Source organism: Meles meles, chromosome 20, assembly GCF_922984935.1.
Source record: "Meles meles chromosome 20, mMelMel3.1 paternal haplotype, whole genome shotgun sequence".
Classification (NCBI taxonomy): domain Eukaryota; kingdom Metazoa; phylum Chordata; class Mammalia; order Carnivora; family Mustelidae; genus Meles; species Meles meles.
Genome location: NC_060085.1, coordinates 32,489,903 through 32,504,375, shown reverse-complemented (window position 1 = coordinate 32,504,375; position 14,473 = coordinate 32,489,903). Strand labels below are relative to the sequence as shown.

General features: G+C 45.6%; 1 protein-coding gene across 5 annotated transcripts in view; it reads left to right on the top strand.

Annotated features, from left to right (window-relative positions):
- The window catches only part of PRICKLE2 (prickle planar cell polarity protein 2), a 319,449-nt gene that overhangs the window by 226,882 nt on the left and 78,094 nt on the right, over positions 1-14,473 (top strand). For all 5 annotated transcript variants that reach the window (XM_045991598.1, XM_045991599.1, XM_045991602.1 and 2 more), the window contains one exon: positions 2,567-2,750. In XM_045991598.1, coding sequence (XP_045847554.1) covers positions 2,567-2,750 — 184 coding nt within the window. The remainder of the gene's footprint in view (positions 1-2,566; positions 2,751-14,473) is intronic.

The following is a 14,473-nucleotide window of genomic DNA, read 5'->3' as shown; positions in this document are numbered from 1 at the left end:
AATAAACCATTACATTTATGATCAGCTGATTTTTAGTATGGATGCTAAGACAATCCAATGGAGAAAGAATAGACTTTTTAACAAATGATGCTAAGACAGCTGAATAACTCCATGAGTATGAAGTTGGACTCCTTCCTGACACCATGCATGAAAACTAGCTCAAAATGGAACACAGACCCAAATATAAGAGCTAAAGCCATAAACATCTTAGATGAAAACATATGAGTAAATTTTTATGACTTAGAATTAGAATTAGACATTCGAGTTAGACAGTGGTTTCTTAGATAAGATACCAAAAGAACAAGCAATAACGGAAGAAAAATAGGACTTTATCAAAATAAGAACCTTGTGTGCTTCAATAGTCATCATCAAGAAGGTGAAAACTGGGGACGTCTGAGTAGCTCAGTCAATTAAGATCTGACTCTTGATTTTGGCTCAGGTCACGATCCCAGGATTGTGAGATCAAGCCCTCCTATATTAAGTTTTTCTTTCTTCCTCTCTCTCTGCCCTTCTCCAATCAAAATAAATAACTAATTAATTCATTAAAATCCCAAAGGCCTGTGTTTAAAAAAAGAACAAATTTGGAAGTGTTTATCCAATTAAAAAAAAATACCACCCAGAGAATGGGAGAATATTTTTACAAATTCTATTTCTGATAAAGGACTTGTATTCAGAAATACATACAAAGAATGCTTATAATTCTACAATAAAAAGACAAATGACAATTTTAATAATGGACTAAGAGTTCAAACAGACATTTCTCCAATGAGGATATATAATAAGCACATAGAAAGATGCTCAGTGTCATTAGCTATTAAGGAAGTAAGAATCAAAACCACAATAAGATGCCACTCCATTCCCACTAGGATGGAAACAGTGGAAAGATACTAAAAAGTGTGGGAATGATGTAGAGAAAATAAAACACTCATATATTAATGGTGGGAATGTAAAACAGTGCATCTATTTCTGAAAAGCAGTTTGACAGTTCCCCAACATGTGAAACATAAAGTTACCATGTGACCTAGCAGTTCTGCTCCTGGGTATATAGCCAAGAGAACTGAAAACCTATGTTCACACAAAAATACTTACATATAAATAGTTACAGCAGTAGGATTCACAAAAGTAAAAATAATGGAAATAATCCAAATGTTCACCTGAAGAATGGATGGACAAAATGTATCTTAACCATACTCTGGAATATTACAATGCAATAAAAGGGAAGGAAGGATTGTCACATGTTACAACGTGGATTAATCTTGGAAACATCCTACAGTGCAAAAAAAAAAGCCAGTTTCAAAAAACTATGTGTTACATGATGCCATACATAAGGAATTTAGAACAGGCAAAGCCATAGAGACAGAAAATAGATTAGTGGTTGTCAGGGCCTGGGGGAAAGGGAAATGTGGAAAGTCAATGCCAATGTGCCCTGGGTTTCTTTTGGGGTGATTAAAACATTCTAGCATTAGTAGTGGTGATGGTCTCACAACTCTGCGGATGCCCTAAAAGCCAGTGATTTGTACATTTTAAAATGGTGACTTTTAGGATATGCGAATTCTATCTTAACAAAGCTGTTGTCAAAAAGATTAGGCACATGTGGGGATTAGGATTCTGGACCCTCTCATTGCCTGGATAAGATGCCATTGAAACTAATTGTGAAGATTTGAGTACCACAGAAAACAGCTCATTTTCTAAACATTTTCCTCCTTGATTTCCTTTCCTTCTCTTTTTTACTGGTAGAAGCTAGAAATGCTTTTGTGCTGCTGACATCAACCTTTTTACTGCTTCATCATTTTTGTAGCCATGGAAGAGGGAACAGATGGTAACCTTAAAAGAGAAATGTTCAACTTTGGGGAGAGATTTTTATCTTTGGCTGCTACCTTTAGAAATAATTCACATGCGTGATCCTCTTGTACTATATATTTAAAAAAAAAAAAAACAACCAACCAATGTAGGAAAAATTTGGGTTTTGATTAGAATTTCAAACCTATGGGGATATTTAGTAGAGGTGAAAATGTCTTTCCCATGATATCTTGGGGCCAGATTTGTTTGGTGGGAAAACATATTCTTGCTCTTTTTCTGAAAGAAAACCTCACCTGCAGATCTCTTTAAAAACGCTTCCATTTCCTTAGCTGCTAGAAGCTTTTATGAAAACGGTATGTTGTCAGTATTTGTTAAGTCCACTGGTAATATTTCTAGTCAGCATATGTATTATGTCTATTTAATGACCATTATGGTCAAGAAAATTGCTGTCATGGTCCATAGCCCGTGCTCTGTCTAGTAAAAGATATTTGACGTTGCTCTTGGGATATTGATTTGGAAGAACAGGTTGGAGTTCGTGTTCGAACATTCTCATGAGGCTTACCCGGTGACCTCTGACCTTCCGTGACGTTTCCACGTGTGCAGCACCACACCTTCCAAGAAGACAGGCCGGCTGTGGGGCGCCGCTTTAGGCGCTCCTGCCAAAAGGCAGTTGCCCAGGAATGTGTTTATGGTTTGGGACCCGAGGGCCGGTTGAACAATGGTTTCTTTTGCCTTCCTTCTCACCTCCCGCCTTTGCTGTCTGCAGGAAGATCTGCCTGCACTGCAAGTGCCCTCAGGAGGAGCACATGGTGACAGTGATGCCCCTAGAGATGGAGAAGACTGTCAGCAAACTCATGTTTGACTTCCAGAGGAACTCCACGTCAGACGACGACTCGGGCTGCGCCTTGGAGGAGTACGCCTGGATCCCACCGGGCCTGAAGCCCGAACAGGTACCATTCTTTTTTCTTTTCTTTTTTTTTTTTTTGGTCTTTCTTTCAAGTTTTTATTTTAATTCCAGTTAGTTAACATAAAGTGTAACATTAGCTTCAGGTGTAGAATTTAGTGATTCCTCATTTACAACACCCACTACTCCTCTAAACAAGAACCCTCCTTAATACCCATCATCCATTTAACCCACCCCCCATCCCCCCGCCCCTCCAGCAACCCTCAGTTTGTTTTCTATAGTTAAAGAGTCTGTTTTCTGGTTTCCCTCTCCTTTGTTTTCGCCTCTGTGTTCATCTGTTTTCTTCCTTAAATTCCACATATGAGTGGAATTGTGTGCTATTTGTCCTTCTCTGACTGACTTGTTTCACTTAGCATAATACTCTAGCTCCATCCATGTCATTGCAAATGACAAGATTTCATTCTTTTTCATGGCTGAGTAATATTCCATTGTATGCATATACCAACACTTCTTTATCCATTCACCTGTTGATGGACATTTGGGCTCTTTCCATAATTTGGCAATTGTTGATAATATTGCTATAAAACATCAGGGTGCACGTGTCCCTCAGAATCAGTGTTTTTGTATCCTTTGGGTAAATACCTAGTAGTTCCGTTGCTGGATTTTAGAGTATTTATATCTTTAACTTTTTGAGGAACCTCCATACTGTTCTCCAGAGTGACTGCACCAGTTTTTATTTCCACCAACAGGGTAAGAGGCAAACAGGTACCATGCTTGATGAGGAGGGCGGGGTTTGGGCTGTTTATCTCTGTCCTGCCCATCCTTCCTCATTCCAGCTCAGAAGGAAGAGTTCACTTTGCTGAGTCAGAGAAGTGGTTGGGGCTCCATGGGTTGACATCTAGCGTGCCAGTGGGCACTGAGGAGAAGCAGTGAAGATGAGTCCTCTGGGACTCACTGCTAATTCACTCTGGATTGCCATTATTAGCTGTCAATAGAAGATTGGCCGGAAACTTCTCAGAAACGCTGGCTTTGAAACATTAGGGAAACTTGATTTTTGAATGGGGGAAGGGGAGTTCGACACTGGCCATGAATCTTTAAGATTCTTTGTTAAAAGAGAGTGAGGACGTGTTTAAATACTAAGCTTGGTCTTGCTTTACAAAGAAAGACATTGGTATTTCCTGAAATATTTGGCACTACCTACAGGCTGCAAATATTGGCTCGATCAGATGACCTCGGTTCCTTTCTGTTTCACTGCATTTCTGTCCTTGGAGTTTTCTTCTCCACCAGCCTCATGTTGGTTTAGAATTCCCTTTTTTCAAGCTGGACGCTCTCATCATCTGTGAAAGACCCCTAGTTTTGCCCTCTGACACAGAAAATGGCTGTCTCTAGTGATCTTCATGTCTGACAGAATGGGAGCTTAAAATGTACTGAAATTTTAAAGTCAGGGACTTTTGGTGTGATAATGCTTCTAGAAAAAGTTCTTTTTGATGAGGGAAGACCCAAGAATTTGCCAACAACTCAAGAGTAGACCCCTAATAATTTCTCTTTGATTAGCTGTTTCTCATTTTCTTCTTCCAATATTTGAGGTCGCAAATTGGCACCTGAAATCAGGCACCCAGGTAGGATTTGTTTAGCAAAGTATTATTTTAAATTTTGAATTAGTTACTAATCCTTAAAAATTAGTTCTTACATGAAAGTTCATATTTATGTCTTGAGGAAGCCCTTCGTAAGCCCTGTAGGCACTCCATTTTTGTGATCTCTGTTCTTATTCTTATAAGGAAGAAAATGTTTTAGAACAGAAACATTCACAGAAAATAATCTCCATGAGGATTTGAGATATCAGGAAGAAGAAATAAGAACATTTTCTCTTGGTTTGCAGGTTAAGGGTATATAGTTATTTCCTTCTGGTTTGGTGAAGATTGTATTATTAAGGAGTAAGCTTCAGAAGAATGAGAGTATTTGATTGAGTTTGTCTGAACACTAACAAGGTGGTGGGAGACTGAAGATCTCTGTTTGGCATCACCATTCTGCTGCCAGTGTTTGAGCAGGGAGTTTTCACACCTAGATACATCTGTGAGCTTGTTTCATTTTCTTGCTAACCTCATTTCCAGCAGCTTCTAAGAGACCCATCTTCCTTTTGTTCACCTTGCTTTCTGCCAAAATTGGGCCTGAAATTGTGAAGTTACACTATTTGGGGTTCCCTGCTTAGGTAGACTCTTCTCTAAGACCATGTAACATCACCCCATGATTTTCAGGCACAGAGAAAATTTTCAGTCGGCCCAAGAGTACAGACAGTTGCAGAAGCTGGGGTCTTGGTTTGGTTCACCAGTTCCGAAAGTGAATGCTGATAGTGATTTTGGAGGGTGCTTCACTTAACCAAAACGAATGTTTTGGGGAAACATGAAACAATTTTCTTTGATTTGTTTTCTTTGATTTGTTTCTTTGATTATTTATTAAATAAGTGGTTTGAATTATGTCCAATGAATGGATATTCCCATCTCTTATAATTCTGCTATTCCTTGGATGGTTTTCTCTATTCCCTGGATTTCTTCAAACCTATGTGACACAAATGGTTTGGGAGGGCAGTTGTTCTCCAGAGAGACTCTCTCTTTAAGCTGTTTGAAGGGCTGTATATTTGCCTAATAAAATGGGAGTCTGTATTTAAAGGTGTTTGAAGGGATCATGTTGCCTGAAAGAAATGGAATTCAAATTTTAAAATGATGAGATCTTTTAAAATCTATTACTTATGGAACTGTTTACATGTTTAAAGATTTTTAAAAAGCTGTGTAGGATGTCCTAAGATTAGGCAAATTTGAGACCCTGTTGCTTTTCACTAAAAATGCTGATGTTTAATAGCACGTCTAGTTGTCTCTGGTTTAAGAAAATTCATTTTTCTATCAAAAGAAATTACAGGGAAAGTTAAATGCTTTGTGCTCCCGGGGAAATACCAAAGACCAGTTAGGGTTGAGAGTCATGTGCCTTTGTTTCTGCTAGAAACCTTTCATTTGACTCCCTGATCATGGGGTTGGTGATATACCTTCAGGTGATACTCTTTATTATCCTGTTTCTTCTGAGAAATGCCTTCAATTAAGTATAAAGCACACAGAAGTACCCTACATGGGAGGTGTTTTTGAATAAGGGCATTTAATTTCATAAAACTCTACTAGCTGCAAAACCCAGCCTTCTTAAAATAGAGCGAAAAGTGATAAACGTAATAGATCATGCCAGAAAGGAACAGCATTTATGTTGTGATTTTTAATGACCGGACTGAAAAGTCATCAATGAGGTTGCTTGGATCTTTCCCCTCTGCTCACCTCAGGCAAGGTGTGTCCCGTCATCTGGAGAGCCCTCCAGTACCTCAGTTGCCCGGCTGACTGGCTGTTGTCTTCTTTCAAGCTCTAGTTTGTCTTCAAATCAGCTAACAATAAATGCCCTGTCTCCTAGAGATGTTCTTGTGATCAGTTTACAGTAGTAGATGGGACTTCAGGAAGAACTTGGAGGGTATTTGACAAGCTGGAAGGAAGGAAGGCAAATGGTGAGCAGGGTTTCCATACCTGAGCACTATTGGAATTCTGGGCTGGATAATTCTTTGCTGTTGGGGCTGTCCTATGCTGTGTAGGATGATTAGCAGCTTCCTTGGCTTCTACCCACTAGGTCCCAGTAGCATATACCACCCACTCCCTCGGACCTTGGGGTGACCAAACGTCTCCAGGCAGCACCCTGTGACTCTGGCAGGGGGGTGGGTTGGGCATCCTAGTTGAGAACCACTGAATCAAAGTGATGTTGAAACCCAAAGGATCTGTCAGCAAAATTCTGGCCCAGTCAAGGAATAAAAGGCTGACTCACATCAGCAGACATTTGTTCGAGAACCTTCCATGTTCTGGGTATGGTTTCATAGCTGCTCCCTCGTAACAGGGTCAGGTATCTGGTGGCATGAAAGCGTGGTGGTCCCTCTGCTTGAGTAGTGTCTGGTGCTCTGCGAACAGCCCCCGCTCGGCTCAGTTAAGTCAGAAGAAGGATGGGAGGAGTGTGAGGAGCAGGCAGTGGCTGGGGCATCCCCTTTCTTCTCCAAAACAGAAATAGCTGTCTCCTTTAGTGTAGGGAAAACTGGCTCATTGAAAATACACAGAAAGGAAAGAAAATATGAGACACCTAAAGAAGGGTGGCTCAAAATCACCCATAATTGGGGCGCCTGGGTGGCTCAGTGGGTTAAAGCCTCTGCCTTCGGCTCAGGTCATGATCCCAGGGTCCTGGGATCGAGCCCTGGATCGGGCTCTCTGCTTAGGGGGGAGCCTGTTTCCTCCTCTCTCTCTGCCTGCCTCTCTGCCTACTTGTGATCTCTCTCTCTCTGTTAAATAAATAAATAAAATCTTAAAAAAGAAAATCACCCATAATTCCACCAGTCAAGTACTATTATCCTACAACCTTTACTGTATGCATGTAGCAAGTAGCTTGTAATAGGAGAACTTTCCATTTTGTTTTGGACAAAAACGTGATGATGTTGTGCACTTACCCCAACTTTTGTTCTACTTCGTGTATTGTGAACAGCTTTTGGTTGGAAGGGGGTAGTTATTTTTAGAATAGTTCCACTGGCATTAAAGTGGGTAGAGGGTTGAGATGCTTGACATCCTGAAAATTACCAGATGATTCCAGACAAAGAAAAAGCCACCCCCCCCCCCCGCCCCTGCAATGCCAAGAAGACCACCGCCGAGCACCACTGAGCTGAAGGTTCATTTTTGACCATGTGCCTTGCTGGTAGCTTTCCTCTGCGTTGAATAAGGGGACAGCCCCCAACCGTCTTGTGCATTTGTCTGTTCCTCTCCTTCACAGCATTTCTTAGGGGTGGGGTGGTCTCCTGTAAACCTTTCTAAGGCTTTTGATTTATTTGACAAACTGCTGTGCAGAAAGGTTATAACTGGTAACGCCTCTGCGTGGATCGTCTTCATTGGGTACATATGGGTGTATTTTTTCTATTAATTCTGCTTATCACTCCATGCAAACCTGAAGAGTCCCAGCAGATTGTGTCTCCTGAGTGAATTCCTTTCCATCCATGTTTTGGATACTCTGAGTATCTATAGAGGGTTCTCGGATATGAATGCCCCAATCCTTGGTCTCTAGACATTAGTAATACTACCTTGACCTTAGCTGTGGTTCTGTGCATAAAGAGCGGCAATTCAGTTATTTGTCTGGAAGTCTCAGCTTGCCCACCAACCCCTCCCAGGAAGGATGAAGATACCGGGAGCCACTGTCCGATGTTTGGCTTTCCTAGTATTCAGCCACATGTGGTAGTACCACCTACGGGGGCGAGGGGGGGGGGGCGTATTAGTTGGTTTTGAGCCCTGTGAAAGTCTAAAACCATCTCTGCTAGAGGTACACAAAATTCTTCGTTTGGCTTTTAATTCAGTGACAGTAGTTCAGCCATCAGGTATCAGAGTCAATGTGTTTCCTTAAGGAGCCTCCGTGACCACCTCCCACTCCCAATACACGATTAAGTCCCCGTTGACATGCTTAGGTAGCAATCCCTGCTACTCCCCTTATTAACACTTTTCAAACATAATTAGATACTTACGGGTGTAATTATGTGTTGGATATTTACCTCTTCCACTTTGGTCTAAAATCCAAGAAGGCAGGATCTTAGAATCCCAGCCCCTTGCACCAGAGCCTGACCCATGGCAGACGCCCAACTAATAGTTGTTAGGAGACAAGCGGAGGACTGAGGTCCTCTGCAGAAGCAGAAAGGCTCAGGGTTGCATCGCACGGGAAGAGCGAAGTCTTCACAATGTTATTTTCTACGTAAAGGAGGATTCTGTATCAATTTCTCCTGCTCCTTGTGCTTCTCTCGAAGGCCTGTTGTTCCAAGCAGATTCCCCTAGCCGTTAAGATTGCTTCAGGGTTTTCTCCGCCGACAAGGGGCAGGAGACTGGTGGCAGCTCACAGAAGGACCTGGCTCTAGCGCATGCCTGCCGCAGTGTGGCTCGCTGCAGGACTGGGAGCTGGAGCCAGGTGGTGGGAGCCAAGGGCGGGCAGGGAATCGTTTGTGTCCCCATCCAGACACGCAGAGCCCTTTGGGAGCCATGGGGTGAGGAGGAAGCAGCATTGTCCCGGGGAGGAACCAGCCTCGCCTCTGGAGTCAGGCACATCCGGTTGCCGCTTCATCCCTTCCTGACCTTAGCAACGATGTTCAGCTTCCAAGAGCCTCAGTCTTCTCATGGTCACGATGACAATGACAGCGGAGGAAATTATTGACGCGTGTTCCGTGCCCACCAGTTTTTCACTTTGCTTGCACGATTCCTTCTCCAGTCTCAATACAACCTTACTTGAAAATTATTATTCCTGTCTCTGTTTTGGAGGTGAATAAAGCAAGACCCAGAGAAATGCAAAAAGACAGGCCCAAGGTCACACAGCCGATCCACAGAGACGGTCTCGGCCAAACCGACCTGGGAGCTGATCCTCTCCGAGCTGTAGGCCACAGGAGCTGCTCTGGACCCCGAATGGGGGGGTGTGTGCATACAGAAGGTGCTCCAGGAAATGCTTATCTCCTCCCTACCCTTCCTGCAAAGCTAGAGTGACACTGATGATCATTGTCCCGAGCAGGCAGGAGGAGGGCAAAAGGAACCTTGGCCTGACCAGGACAGAGGAAGGTTACGGGGGTGTGGAGGAGGTGAGGGAAACATGGGCTTCACGGGAGTCCTGGGTCCCCTCTCGGCCTTCTCAAAGGCTTTCAGTAGACCTGTTTTAAATTCTGCTCATCTAGAGGTCTTTCTGTTCTCCAGGCTGTCTGCTATGTGAGCCTCATGAAGGTGCCACATCTTTCTAATGTAGTTCTGGTTCCACGGAGCCAAGTGCCAAGGGCAACTTGGATGGGGGCCCGCTCAGAGCCACCTGACCGAATTCTCCCGCGCCCCAGGCAGGTTTCTGGAACGGTCTGCTGAAGAGATGAGCGCTGCCACCCACCTCCCTCAGCGCCCCAGAGCTCCTGCCACTTCACAGTCACCAGGCCCTGGAGAAGTGTGTCCCTGGGGCGTTTTCTGTGGGCTGTTCAGAGCTCAAAGAGAGACTCCCACAACCAAGACTATTCTGCAAACCGCCCCCTCCCCCCCGGGATCAGCGGGTCAGCAGGAGACATCACTCCTGGCTCTGGTCTCTCTTGGCCACTTAGAGCCTCTTTAACACCTGTCTCTCACAGGTGGGCTTCTTGGCGGCGTTTCCCCTGAGAGTGTACGGAGTGCATCAGAGAACGTGCTGGAGACTTTTGTGATGAGGGAACGGCAGTGGGGCTTTTTTCCTGCATTCATTCCTTTATTCAGCAGATCCTCGTGTGTATCTACTATGCTTCCACCACTATTTTAGGCACTGAGGCTAAAACAGCAGACGAGATAATGAAGGTATCTGCTAGACTGTAGTCGTAAGGGGGTGCACGTTAGAGACATGAATTAGAAAACAAATCGATGTTCAAGATAATTCAAGATGGGGATATGTGAGAAAAGAATAATGTCAATTCACATTTAGTGACCTCTCCCACTGTCAGGCGTGATCCTGGGGGCCTTACAGGGGGTGTCCCATTTAATCCATGCCACAAGGAAAGCAGAGCAGCTTCCATGACAACGGAGGTGGGCCGGAGTGTTGGAGGGACCGGCTGACCTAGAGTGGTCAGTCAGGGACGGCCTCTCTGGGGAGGCGGGATTTGAACCGCTGCTGAAGGATGCGAAGGGGCTGGTGGTGCAAAGGTCTGGCGTGTTGCAGATGTTATGGGACCCACTTGTGTGAAGCTCAGAAGTGAAACGAAATCAGTATCAACTTCGCATCTGCATGAAGAATTCAGGCAGCAGGTGGTGAACGGTGTGGGGAGAGATGAACGGAGCCCGTGACGTGTCCAGCTGTGGCAAGGCATCCGTGGATGCAAAGCCTGGGAAACCCCAGTGTCTTGGTCGCCCCTTGGAAATCGAAGGAGAGCTCACCTCACATCCATCACCTCGAGGTTTCTGCCTGCAAGTCAGGATAGGGCAACAGAGAACCCCCATTACGGATACCCCCTGAAGATCTCCGCGCGTTTTGTCAGATGTCCTACCTTCCCAAACGTGAGCCGGTCGGAGGGAGTCACACACTGACTTGCTCACCGTGCGTGCTCGGTACCTAGAATGATGTCTGGTACAGATTACCCATCCGATGTACACACGTTACCTGAATAAGCACTGCATGTCATCCCTGTACAAAGTCCCACCCTCCTCCCTGAATCCCTTGCCACTCGGAGAGGACCAGAAGCTGGGCCAGGTTGCCACAGGTAGGAAGGGGTGGGGCACACAGGCGTCCAGGGGGACTCCGCTGCTAGTCTGGGCTCCTCCTCCTCCGCCCCTCTTCCCCCTGCGGCGACCCACCCAGGAGATCAGAGCCAAGGAAGCCAGCACGGCGTGTGTTGGAAGAGTAGGAGGCGTGTGTCACACAAGGCGCTTTCGTGCTCAGGGAAGGATAGTTTCCCCAGTCTCGGGTTGACCTGGGTGACTGAGGGATTCCTCTGTTCTCCACCTCCTGTTTCCCCATCATTGCAGGAAGCAGGAACATTCAGAGGCTGATTTTCCCCCATTGATGATCTCTGTTTATCTCTGGCTCTCCTCACTGAGGAGAGTCATCCTGGCTGACAGCCCCCACAGTGAGAACCACGTTGCCTCTCCCTCCTGCACGGACCCCCACGGCTCCCATGCCGTGTCGCAGACCGGGGCCCCTGACCGCGATGCTCATTCACTCGGCAGGCATGATGGGATGCCAGCTCTGTGCTGGGCACGGAGGGACAGCCATGAACGCACAAGTCTCCCTTCCCTTCTCGAGCTGACATCGTAGCAGAGGCTGTGGACACATTAGCAGTTTGTACAAGTGAACGAGACACTTGCAGAAAATGATGTGTGCTGGAAAAGCAGTAAAAATGGGGGATATGATTTAGAGCCAGAGAAGACATACATTTTCTGTGAAGAACAGTGTAGTAAATATTTTAGGCCTTGGGAGACATGTAATCTCTGTTGCAAATACCCAACTCTGATGTTGTTCACCCAACTCTGATGATGTCGTGGGAAGGCATGATGTCATAGATGAATGGGCATGGCCAGGTGACAATAAAACTTTATTTACAAAAACAGTCAGTGAGCCTGATTTGACCGAAAGGCCGTAGCTTGCCGGCACCTGATTTAGAGAAGCTACTTTGGATGGATGGGGTGGCCAGGGAGAGCCTCTCCAAGGAGATGACATTTGAGTTGAGCTGTTCTGCGGAATGATGGTTTGAGTACCCACATTTTGTCAGCCTAGTCCAATGGTTTTCAAAGAACGGGTTCCCCTACCAGCAGCATGAGTACCACCTGGGAACCTGTTGAAAAATGAAGATTCCCGGGCTCTGTCCCAGACCTACTGAACCAGAACTCTGAAGGTGGGCCCAGCATTCTTTTTGGACAGGGACTTCAGGTGTTTCTTAAACGTGCCAAAGTTGGAGAACTGCTGCTCTAGGGTAATGGAAAAACCAATGGTAGAAATGACCAATCTTGGCTCTACCACCAGTTATTAGGTCTGTGACCTGGGGTGCCCTGAGCTTCGCTCATTTTGTCTGTAAAACGAAGAGGCTCGTGCCCAGGTCTGGAGTCACTGTGAAGACGAACTGAATTTCTCTCCAAAGAGCCTGGGAGATGCTGACCCATCTCATTGGTCCTCATCCAACGGTAACTGCTGTCACCACCACGGTCACTGTTTGGGTCTTCAAGACACTGCAGCAGAGTTGCCTGTGGGTAATGATGGGGGATGAGCCCCAGAAGCTACCCGCTTCCATCTCCAGCATCTTGCCCTTGACCGACCTCTCTTGAATATGGCCTGAATACAAGGCTGTCTGTTAAAGGAGAATTGGGGATGCTTTCAAAATCCCTTCACTGCTCCTGTTCCTTAGCGTTCTCCTTGGCCGTTTAATTCAGAAAATGCTCTGGTCCCTGTTATTGTAGAAGCATGAGTTTTACCGCTGTGACTCACCCCTATGGCACCTGGATCCACAGTGCCAGTAACCAGTTTTGCCATTCGCTGTCGGGCGATTGACAGTTTGTTCTTTATAATGTGTGAAGCTGTTTATACCGAGAGAGGCAGAGGCTGGCAGATCTGGGGGAAGGCAGAGACGTGGTTCATCTCTGTAGGCCTGCTGGGTGGTTCTGGTTCTTAAGGGAATGTACAATCAAATCACCCCTTTAAAAACCCCACCAACACCGTCATTAGACGCACCAGCCGCTCACACTCCTGTCTCCATTTCATTATTCTATCAGTACATGCTGAGCTCAGAATGGAATTTCATGGCTGCAGTGAGACGCATGGCTCCCCAACTGGATTGGATTAAATTTCTTCTAAGCAGCCTCTCCTGTGTTCACCTTCCCTGTCACTCATCCCAGGGCTCTCAGTGTGGTGTGAGAGATGAGTGGGGAAGGGAAGTAGGAGGCCCCGAAGCGATCTCCTCCATGGTTCTCGGGAAACCAGTCACGTGAACGCTGGATGCCGTGTTGATCTTGGCTCCAGAAATGCACTGACATCATCACGTGGCAATGGGAACTATGCCTATGTGCACTCTTCTATAAAACTGCCCGTTAATGAACTTGTTCTCAACGGAGCTGTCAGAGATGGGACTAGAAGCTGGGTGCAGGCTTCAGGGCCTCTGCCGATCACTTCAGCAGCCTTGCGGCCGGGTTCCACAAGCAGGGCCTTGTCAAGGCTTGTGTGCGGAGTGTGATGCCTAGAGAAATCTAGACTCATCTGCAAACACCGGAAAGGAGAGCTGCCATCGGGGTTTCTAGCTTTCAAGATGGATGGCCCCTGCCTGCATAGTAAATGCTCTCTGGGATCCTCCCGGTGGTTGAGTGGGACTCAGGACTTGCACTTCCTGCCTGAGCACACAGCTGCCTGCCCTTTCTGTGGACTGAGTGGCTTGCAGTGTGAGCTCCAGTGATGGTTGATTTACTCTCAGGATGATCTGTGCCTTCTGACTCGGGAGATATTTTGAGTAGTTTCATGGGCTGGTCGGATGAATCTGCTATCAGGTCAATTAATAACTGATCTTCTCCACCTATCTGTCTGGGTCTCTGTACATTCATTCATTCACTTTGCAGACAGCCATTTATTCATTTGACCAGTATTTATTAAGTCATCATTACCTGCAGGCCCTCCGTCCAGGTGTGATTCCGGTGTGGCTGTTGACAGAGTCCGGTGTAGAACAGGTGTGTCCCAGCCCCTGTCTGGAGATTCTGCTGGGTGTGACACGGACTCATTCACAGGCAGATGGAGACAACTCTCTCTGGGAAAGACCCACAGAGACTGCAGGCTCTGTGCTGCTCTCCTATGGCTTCTGTCTTTGACGTACTTGTTCTTGTCAGCTCAGAATGTTCCAGAGCATGAGCTTGGACACTCACTAGCTCTGTGTTCAAATCCTAGTTGTGTTGCTCCCAAACATGGACCAAGTTCATCCACCTTCATGATCTTTCCTTTCATCATCTGAAAAATGAGAATATCATTATCTAACTATAGCATAGTTGTGAGGATTAGATGAGACCACACCTTAAACATGGGGCTTTCTTTTTAATAGTGAAAAATCAGAAATAAATCCCATGTCCATCAGCAGATAAGTGGTAAACAAAGTGTGTTGTATCTGTAGAGTAGAATGCTATTCTGCAGTAAAAAAGAATGGACTCTTGAGATGTGCAACAGCCTAATGGAATCGAAAAATCATTATTCTGAGTGAAAGAAGTCAGACCAAAAAATTAT